This window comes from Argiope bruennichi, chromosome 2, assembly GCF_947563725.1.
Source record: "Argiope bruennichi chromosome 2, qqArgBrue1.1, whole genome shotgun sequence".
Taxonomy (NCBI): domain Eukaryota; kingdom Metazoa; phylum Arthropoda; class Arachnida; order Araneae; family Araneidae; genus Argiope; species Argiope bruennichi.
In genome coordinates, this window is record NC_079152.1 from 91,354,513 (window position 1) to 91,377,086 (window position 22,574).

Below are 22,574 nucleotides of genomic sequence, written 5' to 3' on the forward strand. Positions count from 1 at the left end.
ATATACTTTTTCATAAAGAATTTATTCAGCAGTGATTTGAATTATAAAATACAGAAAATTGTAAAATTTTAGAAGTGAAAGAAGTCAGTCTTAAAACATTATCTATAAATAAATACTACTTTTAAAAAATACAAATTGTGTACTTTATATAAAAATATTTTGTACAAATATTATCATCATAAAAATAAGATGATTTTTCTAATTTATAGATCAAACTATTCAGTAACTTGAATTGCTTATTTGAAACATAATTTATATACTATAAATTGAACTATATCAAAAGTATTGATGTATGACAAACACAAATGCCAATTTTAAATTAAAAATGCACAAAATAAAATGAACTTAGACAACACATCTAAATAGGAAAATGTAAAATGATCACGTGTTTCAACAACAACAAAAAGGGAGACAAAATTTATCCTGATTAGAAAAAAAAAAAAAAAAAAAGTCTTTAAAACTTATAAAATTCATTAGCACTAGTAATTTCTATATTACTCGGAAAAATTGATTTCAATTTTTTTTTTTTTTAAATAAATGCCATAGTTACTATACAATCGATTTACATAATTTTATCCACTGCAACTGATGCAAGCTTCTTTGTTTTGCAAGGAACAAACCATGTCAGCTATATGTTTTTCTTTAGAATCGCCATTTGCTTTGACACCATTTTCTCTCAATGCTTTTTTGTCAACAGTAAACTGAATGGCATTAACAGCAGGTTTGGTACGGAGATAATACATACCAGTTTTCAAACCCTGAAAAAGAAACAAAGTTGTATTAATACCCATTTAATTTTTACTAAATAAAAAAATTACTTAATCATTAATAATAAATATTACAAATAAAAGACATAAAATAGAAGCAAGCTAATATTGAATAGCGAATTATATTTGCACCCCTACATTTTCTTTTTTAGTCAAAAGTAAACATAAAAGGGAATTTGATATTTTTTTAAATTAAAGCAGCTTAAAAAACTAAAAGAAATTAAAATTCCAGAACTATTTTTCTTTCTTAGTGCAAAAAATTTAACTATTCTGAATCAAATCATTTTATTTTTAATGTCTCATGATCCTGCTGCTTTAGGATCACAAAACTGTTCTTAAGAAAATGAGGCTGCAAATGAAAAAATCTAAGAAGTCTGCTCTGATTTATATTGATTTACACAACTTTTATTGAAAAATAAAATCATGCAATGCAAATAATCAAAAATTTGTAAAATGTATTAGATTGAAATGAATTCATTATTCAGTTTTCGATGAAAATCATTTAACACTTCTTAGAATTTGTTATTCACCAGTTAAAAATCCTTTACATTCATATTGTACATAATTTTGCATTTTTTTCCCCCCCAGTTTAAGCACAGATACTTGATAACATATTTATTCAATTTTTATTTAAAGGTGTTAATACTAAAAGTTTAGAAATATAGAAAAACAAAATTTTATTTTTTGAATGCTGTTAATAATTTGTTGAAGCAAAAAAAAAAAAAAAAAAAAAAGTTAATTTTTTGACTCTCTTATTCAGTAATGTAAATAGAAACAAACGAGAACACCAAAAGAAGTTTGTACTTTATTATAGAGATATAAATTTGGAACAAACATCAGAATTTAAAAATATGAAAAAAAGTATTATATGAATTTTATCTCCAAATATATTAGTACAGAAGTTTAATCAGTTAATAAGATAATTTATAATTGTGTTAGAGAACAATTTTATGTATAAACACGTATAATTTTCAAAAAAGAGGGGGAAAACTTTATAATACTTCAGAAACTTGTTGAAATGCATATAATAACAATGCATCTGTTGCATGAAATTAAAAACTTAATCCAGAAAGTAGAACATTTAATGAAAAACAATTTATAATAATATAAATTGCACTAAGAACAAGAAGTTTCATTATATCAATGCATCCAAGAGCTTACCAAATGCCATCCATAGAAATGCATGCTGGTAATCTTTCCATAGTTGGGTTCAGCTATGTGAACATTTAAAGACTGACTTTGATCAATATATGCACCTCTATCAGCTGCCATTTTTAAGATGCTTTTTTGAGAGATTTCCCACACTGTTCGATATAACTTCTTAAGATTATCAGGTATGCCATCAATATTCTGAACATAAAGCAAAACAAATAAATATTTAAAAAATGATATAAAAATTATAAAATTTCAATTAACATAGAGGAAAAGAGACACTAAGCAACATAATTATGAAAATAAAGAAAGCAACACACAAGACAATTTTTTTGTAATAGTATAGCTTAATTTGATAAATTTTCAAAAATAACGAGCCTATTAACATGTGTACTTACTAAAATAGTACTGTTTTATTAAAAATATTTCATAAAAACTGCAAAAAATCATTTTGCAGATTAATTTCTAAATAAACATTTACCTGTATAGAACCATTACTTGCAATCAATTTATTCTTTAAATTGTCATCCCAAAGATCAAGATCAGTCAAATCCTTTAACAAATGATGATTCACAACCTGAAAAAGAAAAACATGCAAGGCTTAAGCAAATATGAAAAATATTTAAAATTAAAACAGAAATTTCCAGAAATGCTCTTTTTACTCTATAAAATAGTAACATTATTCTTACATTACAAATATATAATTAGAACAGCAATAAACAATTATAAAATATATGGCATATTACTGATGAGAAATATTAAAAATGCCTGCTGTGATTTTGAGATATATTATGATATTTTTAATGATTGTTTTAAAGTAACTAAAATTTTAGCAACCACAAATAAAACTTATAACAGGAAAAATCCTAATCAATTAGATGTTAAATCAATACATTACCTGGAATTCACCAGATAATACTCTTCTGGAATATATGTTACTAGTATAAGGCTCAATAGATTCATTATTTCCTAAAATTTGTGCTGTTGAAGCGGTTGGCATAGGAGCAAGCAGTAAACTGTTTCTCAAACCATGCCTTCAAAGAAAGAAATAAAAAATGTTAATGTTATGCAAAGAAATAAAAAAAGTACTAAAAAGGTCAACTTCTACCAATTAAATAACTCTAAATTCAACTTATTGTTATATTTTAATTTTGAAAAAACACTAACTTTAACCTAAATGAAGAAACAGTACTTACTTAGCTATTTTTTCCTTTAAAGCTGCCCAATCCCATTTATCAGTTGGAGTTACATTCCACATGTCATACTGAAGTATCTAAACAGATTTTATTGAAATAAATTTAGATTTTAGTTTTAAAACTTAACAAAACCTATTTCGAAATTCTAAACTATCAAGCAGAATGAAATTAAAACTTCACGATAAATAGAATATACTTTATTAAATAATAAGTTTTCTTATAATAAAAATTGAGAAAAGAAATCCATAAATTTCATAATATGATATTCTTAGTAATTTGTTACATATGCATACAAAAACAGAAACTGCCACGAAATATGCTTTATATTATAAATTACCAATAAATTTCAAATATACTTTTACATTGCATCAAATAAGTTTTAATGCAAAATAATCTCAGGGAAAAGTGAAATACTTTTCACACTATTTTGACGAAAACTATACAGTTGGAAGAAATACTGAAAAGAATATCATAACATGGAAGGAGATAAAAATTCAAATATCCACATATTTATTTATACACACTAAAGCATTCTTTACAATAACAGGGAAATAAATTACAAAATGAACATTTATTTTGACAGAGATTTGGATTGCATTTAGAATGGAACACACCTCTCTCTTTATTGAACAAATGTAGGCCAATGAATTCCCACATTTTGTTATCTAATCCTTTGAGTACGATAAGGTTACTCTTCTCTTTCTCTTATTTCTCTGGTACAGTTTCAACAAAAAAACGAGCCCTTTCTCACAAGGCTAAAAATTATATTGTCATTTTTTTTCTTTTCAAAACCCAAATAATGAAATAACATAAATAAATATAAATAACATATGCACTGACATATGAAATCTTAAACATTGCAACAAAACACAAATAATTTTTTTTAAAAAGTTCTCATGTCCTGCCTATACTTTTTAGCACCAACATTCATTTTCAACACAATGAAGAAAGTAACTTTCAAATATAATGTAGGGAATGCTTACCTCTATAGTACAAAAGAGTTTTTAATTAAATAAAATAATAATAGCTTCAACACACTTGTGCTATTCACCCAGGTAAATGACATGTGCGTCATGTGCTCTAGTGCAAAACAGCAAAGATAAGGATAGCACAAAGAAAAAAGGATTTATGCCTTCAACGTCCCAATCTGTTGACAAAGCTATATTTTTTGCATTATTGCGAATACCACCAGGAAAATCAACAAATTACAAAAAGACGAAGCATTTAATTAAAGTCCATGTTTATTTTCATGCATGGTCAGGATGGGCTTTAAATAGAGGCATCTTGATAAAAATGGCATAATCTTACAGGATATTTTTTGCTCCTTCAAGTCTGTCAAAAAAATTAATAAGTTTTCCCTGATTGGTAGAATAATTACTTTATATTCTCTAATTTTCAAACCATAAGAGATAAGACAGTTGCCAGAGTATTTGACAATCCACATAGGTTTTTTCTACCACCCTTTTTCAATTAACAGATACAGTTTCTTCCAAATTTTGAAAATCACTAGAATACTTTAAAAAATCTAATTTGCTATGGCAAACCTCTGTTTATATTGTATTTAAAAATGCTTGATACTTTAACATTAAAAAGTTCTACACCAATGTCAGTTATTCCGAAAAGTCAACATCTTTTAATAATAACATAAAGGCTTTATAAAACTTAAATCTTTGTAACTTCGAAAAATTTCATCCCTTTGAACAAAATCTTGGTATATAATGTCATTAAGTATTCCTATGTATAAAATAAGTAGTATTTATATTTGACAACATTTGATTAATGACAAAAAAAATCTTGAATTTCCCTCGGAGAGATTTAAAACATATTCAACAATTTCTCATAGTGCATCCAATAATCAAATAGCATAAATCATTAATATGTATGCATAGTAAAAATTGTTAAGATGACACATTGAAAGAAATTTGTCACTAATTTTGAAGCACCTTAGAATGGCTGACTGCATCTAATCTATACTTATAATAAAGCTCAATGTGTGTTGGCGCTCTATGGGCCAGATCGTTTGATCTACAACTACCAAATTTGGTACATGTATATCTTGGAGGTCAGGAATGTGAACCTGGGGTCTCTTTTATTGAATTTTTAATTATTAATTAAAAACTAACTTTCCTGCCAAAAAAATCTTCATTTTCCCCACCTCCAAATCAGTAAGTTTTACCCATGCTAATGAGGCTAGGCTAAACATTTCCCAGCCGACTATTTCAAAGAATTCAGCTTATTTTCTTAATGCTTGATGCATTTAAAATTAAACATTGTTAATTAATCGATCTTTCAGATTTATTCTGAAGTACTTTGGAATTAAAATAAAACAGAATGAAGGAAATTAAAAATTTTTAATTTGCATAGCGTTGCCCCAACAGGCGTAGAAAAATTCACGTATTTGCGTTACCATAACTGGTGTTGAAAATTCACGCATGCACATTGTGTTCTGATTGTTGACAACTATTATCAACGGATGCAGACTTGATTTAAATTATTTTTAGGTTAGTTGTATGCTTTCGTAAATGCTTATAGTTTTAAGTACATCGCTTTTTAAGTAGTTTTTTTTAAACCTGATTTTGACTGATTATTTTAAACGATTCTGTTTATTTTCTGAGTGTTTGATGCATTCAAAATTAGACATTGTTAATTAATCGATCTGCTCATGATGAATCTGAGAAAATTTTGTTGACAAATTCTTGAGATATTACATAAATTAAGAAAAATATTCTTCAGTGCCAATAAAGTTTAAACACTCAGTGACTGTTTTCAGTAATCATATTATAAAGAAAATACTTTCTTTCAGTAAAAAAATATTATTATATTAATTGCAGATTAATCCTTTTCACTTTCATTTAAAGCATAAATTCTACGAGAGCTAACAGAAATGTAATGGAGCTAGAGAGATGCCTATTATGTTATGACTGAAGGCCTTTATAATATGACTATCAAAATTTGAAATTTTAAAATATCTTGATGAAGAAGCTAGGAATTGCATAAAATATTTAATTATTAAAATTTTAACAAATAGTAAGATTGGTGAACCGATTGGTCGCCAAAGGCGGCAAGTTACAAATATGATACACTTCAGCTGGGGAAAGAAAATCCACTTTAATATATATATATATACTCAATTTCTAATATATATATTTTGGCAAATCCTCAATTAGCAATTCTGTAATTTAGAGATTTGTCAAAATGTGTATATTATATATTTTCCATCAAATTTTATACTGTAAACATATTTACAAACACCTTGCAATATTCATGAAAATATTGAATGAATTTATTTTTTAAAAAAAATACCCCTTGTGAAGCAGGGCTGCCTTCATATGTTTCATAAGGGCCATATTTTTCTGCTAATTCACAGCTAGCTTCAAGAGCGGCATAGTAGATAGTCTCAAAAATCTCAATATTCAACTTTTGTGCTTCTGGACTGTCAAATGGATATCTCATTAAGATAAATGCATCTGCTAAGCCTTGAACTCCAATTCCAATAGGTCTGTGTCTTTTATTGGATTTTTCAGCCTATAAAGAAAAATGCATTGTTATTCTTTGAGCAACCATTCTTTGCTTAAATTACTATCTATAGATAATGAATAAACCGATTTAATCTACAAAAAAAGATTGTAAAATAATAATGCAAATCAAAAAATTTAAAAAGACAGTTTACTTATACCTTTGCACATTAATATCAAAATAATAAAAATAAAATGTAATGAAATAATTTAATTAATTTTGAAATAAATAAAGCAAATTTACAATTCAAATTTTAGTTTAGCTTAAAATTTGCCTTAGTAAAACTTAAGACTTTCTTCATCTAAAAAATCAATTTGAAATAAATTGTAACTGTTTCATACAAATTTAAATATTAACTCTATCAACATAAAAAGAAGTCACAAATATCCATTTAATGAAGATTATCCGAGTTCACCATAATGTAATTGCCCAATTTCTCACTCCTTCATTAAATGCAATTGATTAAATTACTGCAATTGGTTTGAGACATTCTCTCAGATGGATTTGGAGAACAGGAAGGTTTTCTAAGAATGCGCAAGCATATACTTGCTTATTAGCCACCAGCTAAGTGGATACCTCTTCTGCATAACTCTTTTAGAATATGGACTGTCACTGAAGTTTTAGGGGAAGTGGGGAATTTTATTTTTAAAAGAAAAACTCAGGCATTCCAGTATTCTAAGATACCTGAACTGAAATTATTTAGGAACAAAAGGGTTAATTTTCTGAATTAAAAAAAATCATTTATTTTAATATGACACCAAAAATGTACAAAAATGTTTAAGCCACGAATAATACTCATCTAATTTTACATAAAGCATTCAATTTTTCTATGTGAAAAGTTAGAAATTAGTAATTAATAGAATGGAACTCAAAAATTTTCATTCGGCTAAATAACTTCAATATAAAAATTTAAGTACTGCCCAAATAATTTTAATGTTGTCATTACAACAATTTTATAGTGAAATTGCATGGTTAAAAATAATAAAACTGAACATCAATTGAATGCATTCAACAAAGTTAATTTTAATTTTGGAATGTACTGAGTTTCATTACAGAGAGAAATCACATGAACAGTCACTTAAAATGTAATAAAAACAGGTTGAAATAAAAATAACAGAATAAATTTTTTTAGGTTATTAATAATACCTGAGGAACAGGATAATAGTTAATGTCGATTATTTTGTTCAAATTTCTTGTTATCACTTGTGTAACTTCTCTCAGTTTTTCAAAGTCAAATTCTTGATCCTTTACATATCTGTTCAAAGCAATTGAAGCTAAATTACAAACTGCCACCTGGAAAAAAACAAAATAGAATTTTTAAATATTTCAAAAGAAACATTTTTACTTTATCTTTTTACAAAAAACAAACAAACATTTTTTTATCAATCCAATGAAATCAAAATAAAGCAATTTATAAAAATAACTTAAAACATTATTATTTATTTATTGATCAAACAATTACTTAAGACATTTATTTATTTATTGATCAAATTTTTATTGTAACTGATAAAAGTTATTTGAGTTCAGACAATTTACTATATATGTTTTTCATACAACCATCTTAATTATAATATTATATATATTTTTTGTAATTTAAGTTCATTTTGAAGTTGAAACGAAACTATAAATGCTGTATGTTCATGATTTAAATACTGGCATTGGCAATTTCTCAAATTCCATTTTCTCCCTTTAGGCCTTTTAAAATTTTTCTGCAACTACCACTAATCTAATCAATAGAAATTAATAATAAATATCTATAGCAGTAGTTCAAAATCTATGGAGTAGGCCTTGTTTTAGATGCTACTTTCTAAAAATTGAAGACAAAAACCAATTGCTCAGAAATCCTTTTGAAGAAAGCTGCATAAAGAAATAGAAGTAACTGATTAAACTGAGATGAAAGACCAATATGTTATGTGAATAAACTGATAACAAATTAATTAATATTTGACTTGATAACCAATTGGTATTCTGTGAAAAATTGTCAAAACAAAATAGAGAATCAAAAATACAGCAGCAAAGGAAGTTTTATATGTTAGAAGAATACATTCAGCATTTGAAAGTCTTCTGCCTACTTGGAAATACTATCGAATATACAGATTACAGAAATTGAACAGAAGAAGAATTAGTAAAAGATTAAACGAACACAAATCATTATACATGCACTTAAAAAAATTGTTATACAAACCTCATCTTCAGAAGTGTATTCAACAATTTCAGTGCATAAATTACTGCACTGAATTGTTCCCAAGTTCTTTTGATTTGATTTCCTATTACAAGCATCTTTGTACAACATATAAGGTGTTCCAGTTTCAATCTGGGATTCAATAATGGCATACCAAAGTTGCTGTGCTTTAACTTGACTTCTGTATCTACCTTCTTTTTCATACCTTTATAATAAACACAGGATATTTTAAGTACTGTCAAACAGAAATTTTGTATACACAATCTTAAATGGTATTCAAATTATGAGCAACAGACAAAAATAAAGTATTTTTTTTAATAAAATTATTGAATTATTTTAAAATACACAGAACTGAATAATTAAAATTTTTTAAAAAAACCCATAAATGTACTTTTCTTCTCTTTAATATAACTAATAATTGTAGCATTAGCCATGTCCAAATTGTTATACATAAGGGGGAAAAATAAAATAAATTACTTTCACCAAGAGAAGGAGAAACAAATTCATGGAAATTTTATAAATGTGATACAATGAGATCATCTTTTCATAAATTTCATTATATATAATAATTTTTAATACAATTAAAACCCAGCTCAAAGTCTGCCTCATTTAGTTGAATTTTTTTCATTGATGAATTTTTGTCAGCAGTCAAACACAGCGTTGAAGTCTTGATTGATGATATTTACCTCTACTAACCAATTACAGTATTGCAAACAAAATGGTTTACTTAGAAAATATTTGACAGTGATTTTTGTTCTATCTAAACTAACAAACATTTACTTATATCCAATTTCTATTAATTTTATTTTCAACACAAATTACTTGCTAATAATTTTCACCATTTCAAATATGATTAGAAGTAATCATAATCTGCTTTATTATTATTATTCATGCCTCTTTTTTGGAATATGATGTCCTTTTCTCAACTCGGTGAAGCAAAAAAACCAATTACCGACTTTGAAGCTAATAAATCACAGATTTAACAAAACAGTTTTTAAAAGGATGTTTTCCTTTAAGACACACAACTATTTATACTTAGCATTAAAAAAAAAAAAAATGTAACATGGTTATAGAAAAAGTAACTTGCTGAGATATATTCAACCTTTTCAGTAGGGAACAAATTTCACTCAAATGTAATAAATAACATGGTTCATGATATAAATTTATGAGCATTATGAGAAAATTGATGTTCTATATTGGCAATTAGCTCTAATACCACATTTGGTGTGTGGCCAAACTATAAAATTCCAAACCAGTTTCTAAAAAATGAGGTCATTAAAAACAATTAGCTGATCAGAAAAATAACAATATCAAATATTTGACACTTGATGAGTCTATGTATACTAAAACACTGTGCATACTAAAATTATTGTGAAGAGACCAAGACTTACTTTTCATATAATTGTTCAAATTCTTCTCCCCAACAAGTATAAAGACCAGGTGATTCGTCTGGACACATTAGACTCCACATTTCATCATTTTCTACACGCTTCATAAATAAATCAGGGATCCATAGAGCATAAAAAAGATCACGAGCTCGCTGTTCTTCCTTTCCTGTATTCTTTTTCAGGTCTAGAAATTCAAAGATGTCTGCATGCCATGGTTCCAAATAAATAGCAAATGCCCCAGGACGCTTTAATATGTTAATTTTCAACATTATTATATTAATTTATCAACACAGCTAAAACAGTTTTGTTATTTGAAGAAAAGACTCATTTCTTACAAAAACCATTAAAAAGGGAGAGGGGGAAATCCGTGATAACTATTTGCAGACAGCCAAAATATTAACAGATGTGCAAGCAAAAATAAACATAGTGCAGTAAAATGATCTTATACCTAAAGGAAGTTCATATATGCATGAATTACAAGGGGGGAAAATAGTCAATTCTCAATGTAACATGTTAGCTGTGGCGATTATAACAATATTGGTCAACAATTAAATATTTTTTATACATTTTAGAGTAAATAGCTATAATATTATAAACCTTATTATTCTATTATAATTTAATCATAAGGTTACATTACAACCTAATTAGAGTTTAAGCAAATCAAATTTATTTTTACACACTTTACAAAAACAACAAGGTCAGTTATGATTTTTGTTGTATTTTGATATTATAAAAATGCAACACAAAATAGATTATGCTATTTAGGATAATTGATATTTTTAGAAAATGAATAAAGAGCAAATAAAAATAACATACCTTGTTTCCACCTTGATCAACATAGCGAGCTGTGTTGTTGAACACCCTCAACATAGGAACTAGACCATTTGAAGTGCCATTTGTCTAAACAATATCAAATAAATAGACTCCATCAATAGATTTTTTTTTTTCAAATTATAAAGACAAATTTATAAATACATCAAAGTAACAGAAATGGAGCTCCATAAATTTTTCTTTCAAAAATAAGCATTGCTCCTAATTTTTTTAAAAAGTTTTTTTTTATTAAGTTGTTTAATCTGTAATTAAAATCAAAGATATAATTTAAAGAAAGAAATCTGAAGAAATAAATTGTTTGGCACCTTTTGAAAGCAACACAGTGCATGCTTCATATAGAACATTATATGTTTATTATTATATGCTTACGGGATATAAGTTTTGTAGACCAATAACAAGCTCTTCAAGCTCCAAAAGTTAATAAAATAATTACTTACACCGGCAATATAACTTCCAGTTGCTCTGATACAATGCACATTTAATCCAATTCCGCCAGCAGATTTGGAGATTAGCGCACATCGTTTTAAAGTATCATAAATACCATCAATACTATCTTCTGTCATTGAGAGCAGGAAGCAACTGCAAATCATATTCAAAGTTTAATAATTTGAAACTAAAAAAAAAATCTAAATAATTACAATTAAGCACAAAGTTTTTAAACTATTTAAGAATTTTATATTTTAATCAGATGAATAAATTTTGATTATTTTAACAAGTGAAAAAACATTACGTTAAAATACATTATGCAAGGATTGCCATATAATGAAAGATTTTATACAAATACATATAGTCTTGATCAGCAATATGAATTAAAGACAATTTAATACACATTTCAAGACTGAATTTAAAACAACATCAATCTGTGTTTAAAACTTATGTGATCACCCCCCCAATTAAAAACAGAATTGCAAACTATACAGTTAAAATAATAAGTAAATAAAAAATAAATAAAAGGCACTTTGGTAAGCACTATAGTTTCATAATGCAATATGAGGGAAAAGTATTTCAACAACATGCAACCATAAACACAAGCGTAGCTAATAGTTACATTATGTATCAAGTTGTAGAGGAGATTTCATCGACAGGCAGGGTAAAACTGCGTAAGTATAGCATCAACCTTCCAGTGAAATAAGAGAAACATTAAAAGAATGGAAAATTTTTGCATCCATACCCAGCCAAAAAATATAATTTATTATTATTGCTTATTAAGGCAATAATGCAGTATTATTATTATTATTATTATTATTTTTTTTTTTTTGGAAATGGAATGCATTAACCTATTTTACATTGATCCCATAGGAAAAGCTATTTCACTTAATCAGTGTTTTACATTAAGAGCAAGATCTGAAAACGAATTATGCTCATTAAGCAAATTACTATTGTATTTGTCTTAGAGAATATTTCAAACTCCTATATCATTTAAAATTTGCAACTAAATATATACGACCATGCAATTAATTATACATTAATGCAGCTAATTAGAACTGTTATACAGCAAAGATTAAATCTATATTTATATATAAAACACTACTATACATGGTACTGAAGTGCTTGTCAGTTGGTAACAGTCAAATGCAAATAAAGCACCTATGAATTTCAAATTGCTTCATTGAATGTTTTTAAAACTACACCAAATCCAAAAGTTTTGTTTAGCTAATTAATGGAGATGCACAAAAATATTAGAAATGTTCTTCAGATGTGCGAGATTTTAACTGTGTCATCAAAAAGTACATTTAGTCAAAGATAAGAAATAATAATAATAAAAAAAGGTTCAAAGAAATAAAAAGAACAAAGGATTCAAATAAAAAATTTAAATTGAGCTCAAAAATAGGCATAGCCATTGCCAAATAAGTACCATTACAGCCTACAGAAACTGATGATCATATTTTCCAAAACAATTATAAAACATACAAAGTAGTATACTCAAAAAATTACTCTCTTGATGACATCTGTTTCATTTCCATATTTTGATATTTTTAATTCAATTTGATAAGATTATTTCTAACAATGTTTTAAAATGCTATGATGGAATTCAAACTCACTCATTAAAATATTAAATCGTGTGTTTTTACTATTGTACTGCATTTTGGGGTTTGTGTAGATTGAGAGTTGATAAAACAATCTCTAGAAGACGCAGGAAATTACAGCAGTTACGAGTCACAATTATGCAGCTCCAATTTAGCTAATACAACAAGAAACAGTTTCCAAACACAGAGGTCTCTAATATCTCAGACAGATAACAGCTTCTATGCACTAGACTAATACTCAAGTCTTCAATACTCTCTAATAATCATGGTCAATGGGGCGGTGGTATTTATACCTGACTTTGCAAGAAAATCCACGACTTTCGCCAAGGTTCTGGAAGATTCTAGGCTATCTCGCTTAATAATGGTCCTAGAGCTTAGGTGATGGAATTTTCCAGAAATATCTATTTTCCGCCAAATCTCGTCAAGTCACTGGAAATGCTGTTTTTACATAAAATACGCCCAAATTGTGCGATTTTCGCCCTAGAAATTGAGTATTTCAGGACAAATACAAATATTTACAAAGTTTGTAACATTATCATTTTCTCTGCAGTAGGATTTTCATTTCCGTTTTTATATCATAATATATATTTTTTAATTTGTAACAAATTTATTCAATTAAATTCATGTTTTTCAATCATATCAAATATCAATATTACGTAAAACTGTTTCAACTAAAAATATTGTTCAGGATTAAACCAGAGGCAATTGTGACTCCATGTAAAAAAAATACCAAAAAGTAAAATTATGACAGGTTCGAATAATGCGATGTATAACTGATGATATATGCATAACTTTAAAAGAATTTTAATAGTAAGGCAAAAACAACAATTCTGAAAAAGGGGAGGGGGATCTATCAGGAGGGGGCAATTTTAATATGATTATTTATAGCATTTTAAAATATGTCTCAATTTTTTTTTTTTTTAATAATTGCCAAATTTAGGTTACTTTTTAGAAGAGTAGACAGTTCTGAGATTTGCTGTGCTTATTTCTTCTTAGCGAATAAATAAAGTTTCAGTTTGATCAAAACAGTGGCTTTTCACTTAAAAATTTTAGTACTCTCATTAGAATCTAAAATGCAAGTTAAAAGTATCTACATTAGCAGACACTGGAGAACTGAAACAGGAAGAGAAAGGTTAAAAGAAAATAAGGAATTTTGGTACGATGGCTTAGAAGGTTTAATAAATTTTCTATAAATTCTTGATTAATGGAGTTTTGTATAAATTTCTGAGCCCAAAACTTCACATACATTATTACAAAAAACTAGAAATTTTCACCCTTATGAAACTCATTTAGTGTTAACTTGTACTTTATTTTTCCTTGTTTTGTTATCATTTCACCATCAAACACAAAATATACAGTTAAAATGACATAATAATTTTCATTAAATATTTTAAACAATGCTGGTAAAACAAGCTTCAAATGCCAAGGGTCCAGTGACTTGCTATCTGCCAATGGCAAAGCGAATATAATGCAATGTTTACATAAAATTTTGTAAAATAGATATTTTTACAGCCAGCACAGCATAAGACTACCCATTCTCAAAGATAATAATCATTTATTAGAAAATTACACAAATAATTAAAGGGACTTCATTTCACTTAATGTATGTCAGTCTGTTTGGGAAAGCATATAATGTCTTGTTCTAATAAATAAACTTATAATAAATTCATAAAAATTAAATTATCAGAAAGAAAATTCATGAAAATCTGAATATAGATCTTCAAAATTAAGAGAAGTGTTATGGTCATGTATTCATTACAGATAAAATTATGCTACTTTCTCGGTAAGTTCACCATTTTGGACAGTGTGTATGGAAAAGGCAACAGGGGTGACATTCGAAGTTTTGTAAAAAATGCATTAAATCTTATTTTTCAAGGATTATCATTGAAATTGCTGGAATTATGACATTTGGCAAGTTACAGTTTTAAAAAATATATGTATAATTTAGTAATCACAACAAAATCTTAAATCAAATCAAATTAAATTTAGCAAGTCTCAATAAAAAATCTGGAATACAATCATTTCTGTTTAATTACATAAATCAATTTTGATGAACCTTAATTTTTCCCTCAAGTTCAATGAAACTATTTCTAATAAAAATAACGAATGAATCAAACCTTGAAAGTTGAGGCTTAGGGGTTCCTGAATTGAATAATGTGGGAGATGCATGGGTAAACCACTTATCAGACATTAAGTGGTAAGTTTCAATAGCAGCATCAATATCATCACTATGAATGCCAACAGACACTCTCATTAACATATGCTGGGGCCTTTCAACAACTGAAATATAGTAGTTAAATTATTTGACAGCACTGAAAATTACAAGTTTGTTTCAAATTTGTAATTTGATTTGATTATTATTATTACTACTAGTCATTTCTCAAACTATGATATATGTACCATTAATTATTTTTGGCACTCCAATAATAATTATGCACTATTATTTGCATGGCACAAAATTTTAAAAGTTTGCAAACCTTTTCTAAAAGCAGTATATTTTGATAATAAATCAGGTTTGCAAATTTTGAACTTATTCAAAAATAATACATATCACCAATCTGATCATTTTTTCAAGAATTAAAAAGTTTAAAAAATTAAAACTGTTAAAAAACACACTATTTAAATAAATGTAAAAAAAATTGCAGCTCTTACCTTTCCCATTTATTTTCAGCAAATAAGAACGTTCCAATGTCTATAAAAAAATAGAATTTGGTATAAAAACACCTTTCAACAATCAGAATATCTTTAGCGGATTCATTACTTTGAGGAACTGAAAATTTTACAGAAACAAATAGAAATACAGATATTGAGCAAAAGAGTCATCTTAAATTTTTTGCTTATTAATACAATTTCATTTTAAAAAAGTTGCATACTAATTTCCACTGCATTTTTATGGTTTTTTACTGTAAAAATGACTACTTGGTATTGCTTTATTTATTAAACATTTTATAGGTAAATGCATAATAACTAGACAACAAATATAAATTAAAAAAAAAATTTCAAATTTTAATAGAATGTTATTTTTTTTTTAAAAAAAAACTAAACTTACAAGAACTTTGAAAATTCTTGGTTGCAGAAATGAAATCTTTTTAATAAATATAATTTCAATTATGCTTTTGATTTACAGTAAATATACCTGTTTCAACATTTTTGAACTGAAATTTGAAGAGAAGAATATGCCCTTTACATAAAATAATAACATTTTCATCTTTATACAGCTACCAATTAAAATTTAATTCATATTCATAAATTACCAATGTTGTTACTCAAATCTGGGGAGTAGGGTGGAATCCCTGTACATATATTCTAGATACCAATATATATGTGAAAAGCATCCATGGTTATAATAGAATATGGTTTTAAAGGGTGAAAAATAGCAAGGATAGAAAGCTACAATTTAACATTATTTGAAATAATTCCTCTCTAATTACTATCTAGAATTTAGTAAGACAAAATTTATATATTAAGGGTGGTGGTAGTGGATATATTATATTTCACACTCTTTAATTGTTAAATCATAAAAAATTGAAAGACTCAGGCGAAATAAAATTCAAAACATTTTTGTTATTGTGATACAAATAACTTAATGATTACTTAACAAAAAATATTACAAAGCAAGATCACTTAAAAAAAAATTATTTATTCATTTTTGCCAATTCAAGTATATGGGCATCAAATTCTGCAGATTTTTTCAGCCATCAGTTTCATGGAGCTAATGGACCTAATCCATAATAAATAAAGTACAACATTTTTGTATTTCACTTTTAGTGAACATATGTGAAAATATTTCTAATATATCACTGAATGCATTAAAAAATGAATATAACGAAACAAATTTTAACACCTATAAAAATTCAGCAATCTACTTTGAAAAATCTCACAATTTATTAAATAATAACAAACCATTCAATAAACACAAATATGATAAATTAAACACTACAGCATTGCTTCTGCAGATTGAATGTTGTTAATTCTCACAGAGAAATGTATTCTATTCTTTTATGCAATTACAGAAGTCTAGCACAAGTTCATTAGTTGCAATTCAGGAATCTCATAGAAAAAGAACTGCCACACAAATTGAAATTATCTATGCAGGGGGAAAAGAGAGAGTTTCTGCATTACATAATCACAAATGGTATTAATTCATTTTTGGACACTATGACTAGGATCTTTTATTCTTGCAATTTTTAGAGCTAAGCAATTTTTTTAGACCAGAAAAGGGATGGGGAGGGAAAAAAAAAAAGTTAAAAATTCTCTGCACTTTCCCCGTTTTTATGGAAATTCCACTGTATTTTCCTCGGTTTTTTAAAGATGATTTTTAAATTCTCTGTGTTTTCCCAGTGGCATGGCAACCCAGATTATAAAAAAAAGATTTTTCTATGCAATTAAGCTAATATGGAGGTTGTAAAATCCATTCTGGCAGTTTCTCAAATCAAGAGATATCTACACACAAATCAGTAGAGAGGTCAAGTTTCAAATTTTAAAGACTAAAACCCTTCATTTTTAATTTTACATTTTTTTTCAGAACTAAAATCAAGAAAGGGCCAAATAAATAGATTTACCAATAATACTAAATAAAATAATTTACCTATCTATAACCATGTCAATTAAGTCTATTATTAGCAGTGAGAAGAAGAATACTCTTATCATTTTAAATGCATATTTTCAAAATTAGATAAATAAGCAATCTTAAATATTGAGAACAATATCAAAAATACAATTCTTTACATTCAGACGAAACCATTTTTATTAAAGTCTTCATATTTACCTTGAATCCAAAATAGTTGTAATTGAAATCTCTGTCATAAATTATTGCAGAGTTCAATTTCTGAGGGAAAAAAAAAGTAAATTAATTTCACAAGACTTAAAAACCAACAAAATTTTTCAAAATTTTACAATAGCATACATAACAATAATTTATAATAGCATGTTCCCCCCCCCCCTGCAAAATCAAAAAAATTCATAAACAAAATAAAATGATTCATTACATAGTAATTTACAATAGCACACAATTTTAAAAAAAAATCAAAAAATTCATAAACAAAATAAAATGATTCATTCCACAAAAATCATTTTATTAATGTTATGGTTAAGATCAATTAGAATATAGCTTTAAATAGCAGCATATGAACTTAACTTACATCAGCATTATCCATAATGACTTTATAAACATTTTTCGAAATCATTGGAGTTATCTTCCCAGTTCTTTCATTTTTCATGTTATATAAATCTTCGACAACATCTGAAAAATTATACAGAAACGTCTATAAATTATACAGAATTCATTGAGGGGGGGGGGGGAGAGAAAATACTGCTTAGAAAAGTTAAGTTGTATTAGATTTCAAATGCATAGGCCAATAAATTTATGTAGGTCACTAAAAGCACACATTATTTTGAAATTATTATTAAAATATCAAGATACATAACAACATTATTATTAATATACAAGCAACAAGAATTATTATTAAGTATAAAATAAAATTAAAAGTAAAGCAGTATTGCACTTCTTGCAAATAAAATCAATTTTACCGTTGTTATCTTTCTACTTTAAAATAAATCTTGCGCATAAATTATTTTCAGAGGTTAAAAGCAAAATATCCTGAGTGCTGAACTCCCCCCCCTGCTTTTTAAATGAATAAGTACATGCTTGTACTAACAGTTTAAAGTATGAAAATGATTTCAAGTGCAAATTATCATGTGGTTCATTATTGTACTGTGTTAGCAAATAAGGGAATTCAAAAAATAGTCTGTTATTGCTTCTGTCTGTATCCATTAAGATAGCAATTCTGTATTCACCCCCCCCCCTCCCATATACACATATCTTTAAAAATTGCAAACTCAGTTTCAAGATTTAGCATTTCTGCACCTATAATAGTATACATATTAAATTGATAAGTTATTGCAGATAAACATTAAATTTCTTTTCCCAAAATTAACACTATTAATATGCAAAAAATTGTTTTACCTGCATGCATTGGCATACAGAAATAAAAATAATAACAATACTTACGACTAAATGTCTTTTTAGTTTCCTTATGCAGATTTGATATAGCTATGCGAGCAGCTAAGATAGCATAATCAGGATGTTTTGTAGTCATGGTTGCAGCAGTTTCAGCAGCCAAATTATCCAATTCAACCGTTTTTACTCCCCGAAAAATTCCATTAATGACTTTCATTGTAACAGCAGTCTAAAGAGAATTGAAAAAAAAAGCTAGTTAATTTTTTATGCAACGATAACAGAGGATGGCATTTTTAAATTACAGGATGGGTGCTTTTTACAAGTTTAAAGCCAAAACTAGTATTCCTTAGACTTTTGAAAGTAAATTTTTCATGAATTTTAAGAAATCCACTCATTTTATGTATGCATAGACTCAAATACATGAAAATACTTACAAGTTGGGAGTTAAACTGAAATTTGAATTAATGTAATTAGAAAATAAATATTTTAAGAATACAGATAAATTATTACAAGTTTTTTGTAAGATATTAAAAAACTAAAACTTTCAACAAGTGAAGAAAATGTTTTTAGTAGTTCTAAAAATGTAAAATTAAATTATCAAGATAGTTAAAAATTTATAATTTCTTAATAATTATATAATAATAACTCTATATCACACAAGTTTCCTTATATATGCTGTACAACATTTATTTAAACCAATACTTTAATTATAAAAATATAAATTTAAATTTTTTTTTAACATGATCAGCATTTCACTTATTAAATTAAAATTCCTTTATAGTTTTAATAAATCATTTTTCAAATCATTAATACTTACAGGATCAATATATTCCATATTCAACCCATAGCAAAGTTTTACAATTCGTGAAGTAATTTTATCGAACATGACATTTTCTCTTCTTCCATCTGAAACAAAAATCAGACTTAAATGAACTCATGGATTTTTTTCAAAATATGATGTGGGATAAAGATCTGTTTTTCACAAAAACCAGATAATTCCTTATCACATAAACAATTTCCTGTTTAATTTGCAAATAAAAATCTGGAAAAACTAATATACTTAAATACTGGAAAAGAAAATTATTACATTTAATTCAAATCAATAAAACCCTTTTCCATTTTTAAAAAATTGCAAAAACATTCATATATATTTTGTATTTATAAGGATTTTAAAAGAAATTAAATTAAAATTTAAAAAAAAAAAAACTAATACTCATTCCACACTTTTAAATTAAAAAAAACATATGTAAAGCAATGGTGGTTTCTTATTTACATGGCATGAAATATTAATGCAGAGAATTTACTAGCTTTTATTTATTGTTTTTCGTTATCTTCCTTGTGTACTTGTTTATGTAAAAAAATAAATTTTGCGCATCACTACTTCTATAAATTTGAGACAAGGTTAATTTAGCTTTAATTATGTATAAAGAAAATGAACAAAAATTAACTTAATCATTCAAAAAATTATAACATTTTCAAAAGAATGTAGATGTTCGAAAAGCTTAAACCCGATAAACAATTAATAGCGATAATACTGGTCAGTAGCAAACCTGAATGTTGGTGTATTTATTTCAAATGTCATTATAATTTATAAACAAAAATCGTCATTTCTTACTTTATACAAAAGTAACAAGGAGCTTAAAAGAAATAATAGATATTCAAAACAACGGCTTATCTTAAAATAACGTTTCTCAGTCTGTAGTAGTAAACAACGATGAATCTTTGAGTTTAGAAATAATCAATTCATTTTATATCATAATAAATATTTCTTTCGAAAATAACTTACCTCTTTTAATGACATACATAGGTTCGGTATGATGGGGCATGATTTTTTCAAAGGTCTTAAAGAATAATCACAGAGTACACAATTTTGCTCAAACAAAGCAACACAACAGTGCAACTATTATTAAAATTTTCCCGCTTAACCTTTTTTGCGGATTCCCGCGAGTTTGCATTAATTTTCAGAAGATGAGTTAAGCTGTATATGTTCCGCTATGCTTTCTTGAATTTTGTCCACTGGGGAGAGGGATTTTAAATAGTTGAAAGAAACTTGTTTTTAATTTGTCAAAAAAGATATGCCTCGTAAAACTTAGATATTTTTTTTACCTGTAAAATTTTTTATTATAATATTCTTGATAGCTTGAAATAGGATTTTTTTCCAAAAATGAGAATAATCCTCATTTTTGTATTCTTGATTGAAACTTGTTGCTTTTGCTGCCTTACTAATCTGTTTACGTTATAATATTATCACAATTTAATATAATATTAAGTTACGGAGTGTGAAAAAAGGAATAATATTTTTAGTTCAACTCCCTCTAAAAGCTTTTTAAGAAATAAATTAGCAAATGAAATGCCACAGTGACTAGATGGAAAATTTCGTTATTGAATCTTGTATAATTATTTCATCAGAGAATTTATGAATTCTTTTACAAAATTCTACTTAAAGTTTCTTGATTATTAAAATACCCTCCCCCCCTTTTTTTTTTAATCTAAATTGATTAAATATTTCCTACGGTAATTGTAATCGTATTGCAAATAACCATGCCGCGAATTTCAATTCAATCCATTCGTTCGCTCATTAATGTGAGTTGTTACAAAATCATCGTGCTTATTTGTTATTATATACTTTTATAACATTTATATTGGACTTAATTGTAATTTACTGTACGGTAAGATATTTGTATCATTAAGAGGAATTTTAAAGGAAAATGTTAATTTTTTTATTATTAAAAGTATTATATTTTTGTCACAGCGGCAATTTATTATAAAATGTTCTTTTCATTTATTATTTTAATAAGTTGATTAATATCTATAATTATTTAAATTAAATCGCTATAATTACTAGAAAGTTTATTATCTGAGATGCTAATGATGACTATTATGCATAAAAGATGTTAGGTATTTTAAATTAGAGTTATCATGGTAGAATTTCTTGCGACATTCGTGTTTTGAATTTGTTAACCCCGCACAAGCTAAGCATCCGTTCTGAAGCATACGCCGGAAAATAAACTCCCATCCTATAATGATAACGCGTTGTAGAATTATAAAATTTACCGGTGTAGATAATTTTTGAGGAAAGTATGCCAAGTACAGAAATTGTATTCATTAATTCAAAATTAATGTCGCTATCTAATTAATTTTTGTATTCATTTACGTAAGTACTGTATGTAATTGTACCTTATTATTTTAGAGATGTCGAGTGGTACTATATAATGAGACTTATTGAAAGAAATCTTTGGTGACCATATTATTCACTTTTATTTGAATCTCATTTAGAATGAATTTAGGCCTATTTGTTATTGCTTCAACTAAGTAGCTTATTTGGAATTGCTTGAAATATAATCAGAATCTTTATTTAATAGTATAAGGATTACTTTTTAGATTTTTATATCTTATTTGGGGTAAATTATTTTTTAAAACACATATAAGTGAAGTTAATGTTTATAAATTATTTCAATTTTGCTCCTTGAACTAAAGTTGAAAATTGATTATATGGCTTGATTGTAATTATAATCATCCCAAACAGAATTTGACTGAAATTTAAATCATGATTTGT

At 26.6% G+C, this 22,574-nt stretch overlaps 1 protein-coding gene across 1 annotated transcript; it reads right to left on the minus strand.

Annotated features, from left to right (window-relative positions):
- Positions 1 to 263: 263 nt before the first annotated feature.
- LOC129961234 (ribonucleoside-diphosphate reductase large subunit-like) lies at positions 264 to 20,984 on the minus strand. The gene is made up of 18 exons (XM_056074972.1): positions 20,805 to 20,984; positions 19,836 to 19,924; positions 19,070 to 19,247; positions 18,201 to 18,301; positions 17,828 to 17,887; positions 15,712 to 15,751; positions 15,177 to 15,339; positions 11,470 to 11,611; positions 11,018 to 11,101; positions 10,205 to 10,446; positions 8,817 to 9,018; positions 7,778 to 7,924; positions 6,419 to 6,640; positions 3,116 to 3,192; positions 2,818 to 2,953; positions 2,401 to 2,496; positions 1,929 to 2,117; positions 264 to 758 (listed from the first exon to the last, which is right to left on the minus strand). The coding sequence occupies exons 1-18, from the start codon at positions 20,842 to 20,844 to the stop codon at positions 573 to 575; spliced, it is 2,394 nt and encodes a 797-aa protein (XP_055930947.1). The 5' UTR covers positions 20,845 to 20,984; the 3' UTR covers positions 264 to 572.
- Positions 20,985 to 22,574: the final 1,590 nt, after the last annotated feature.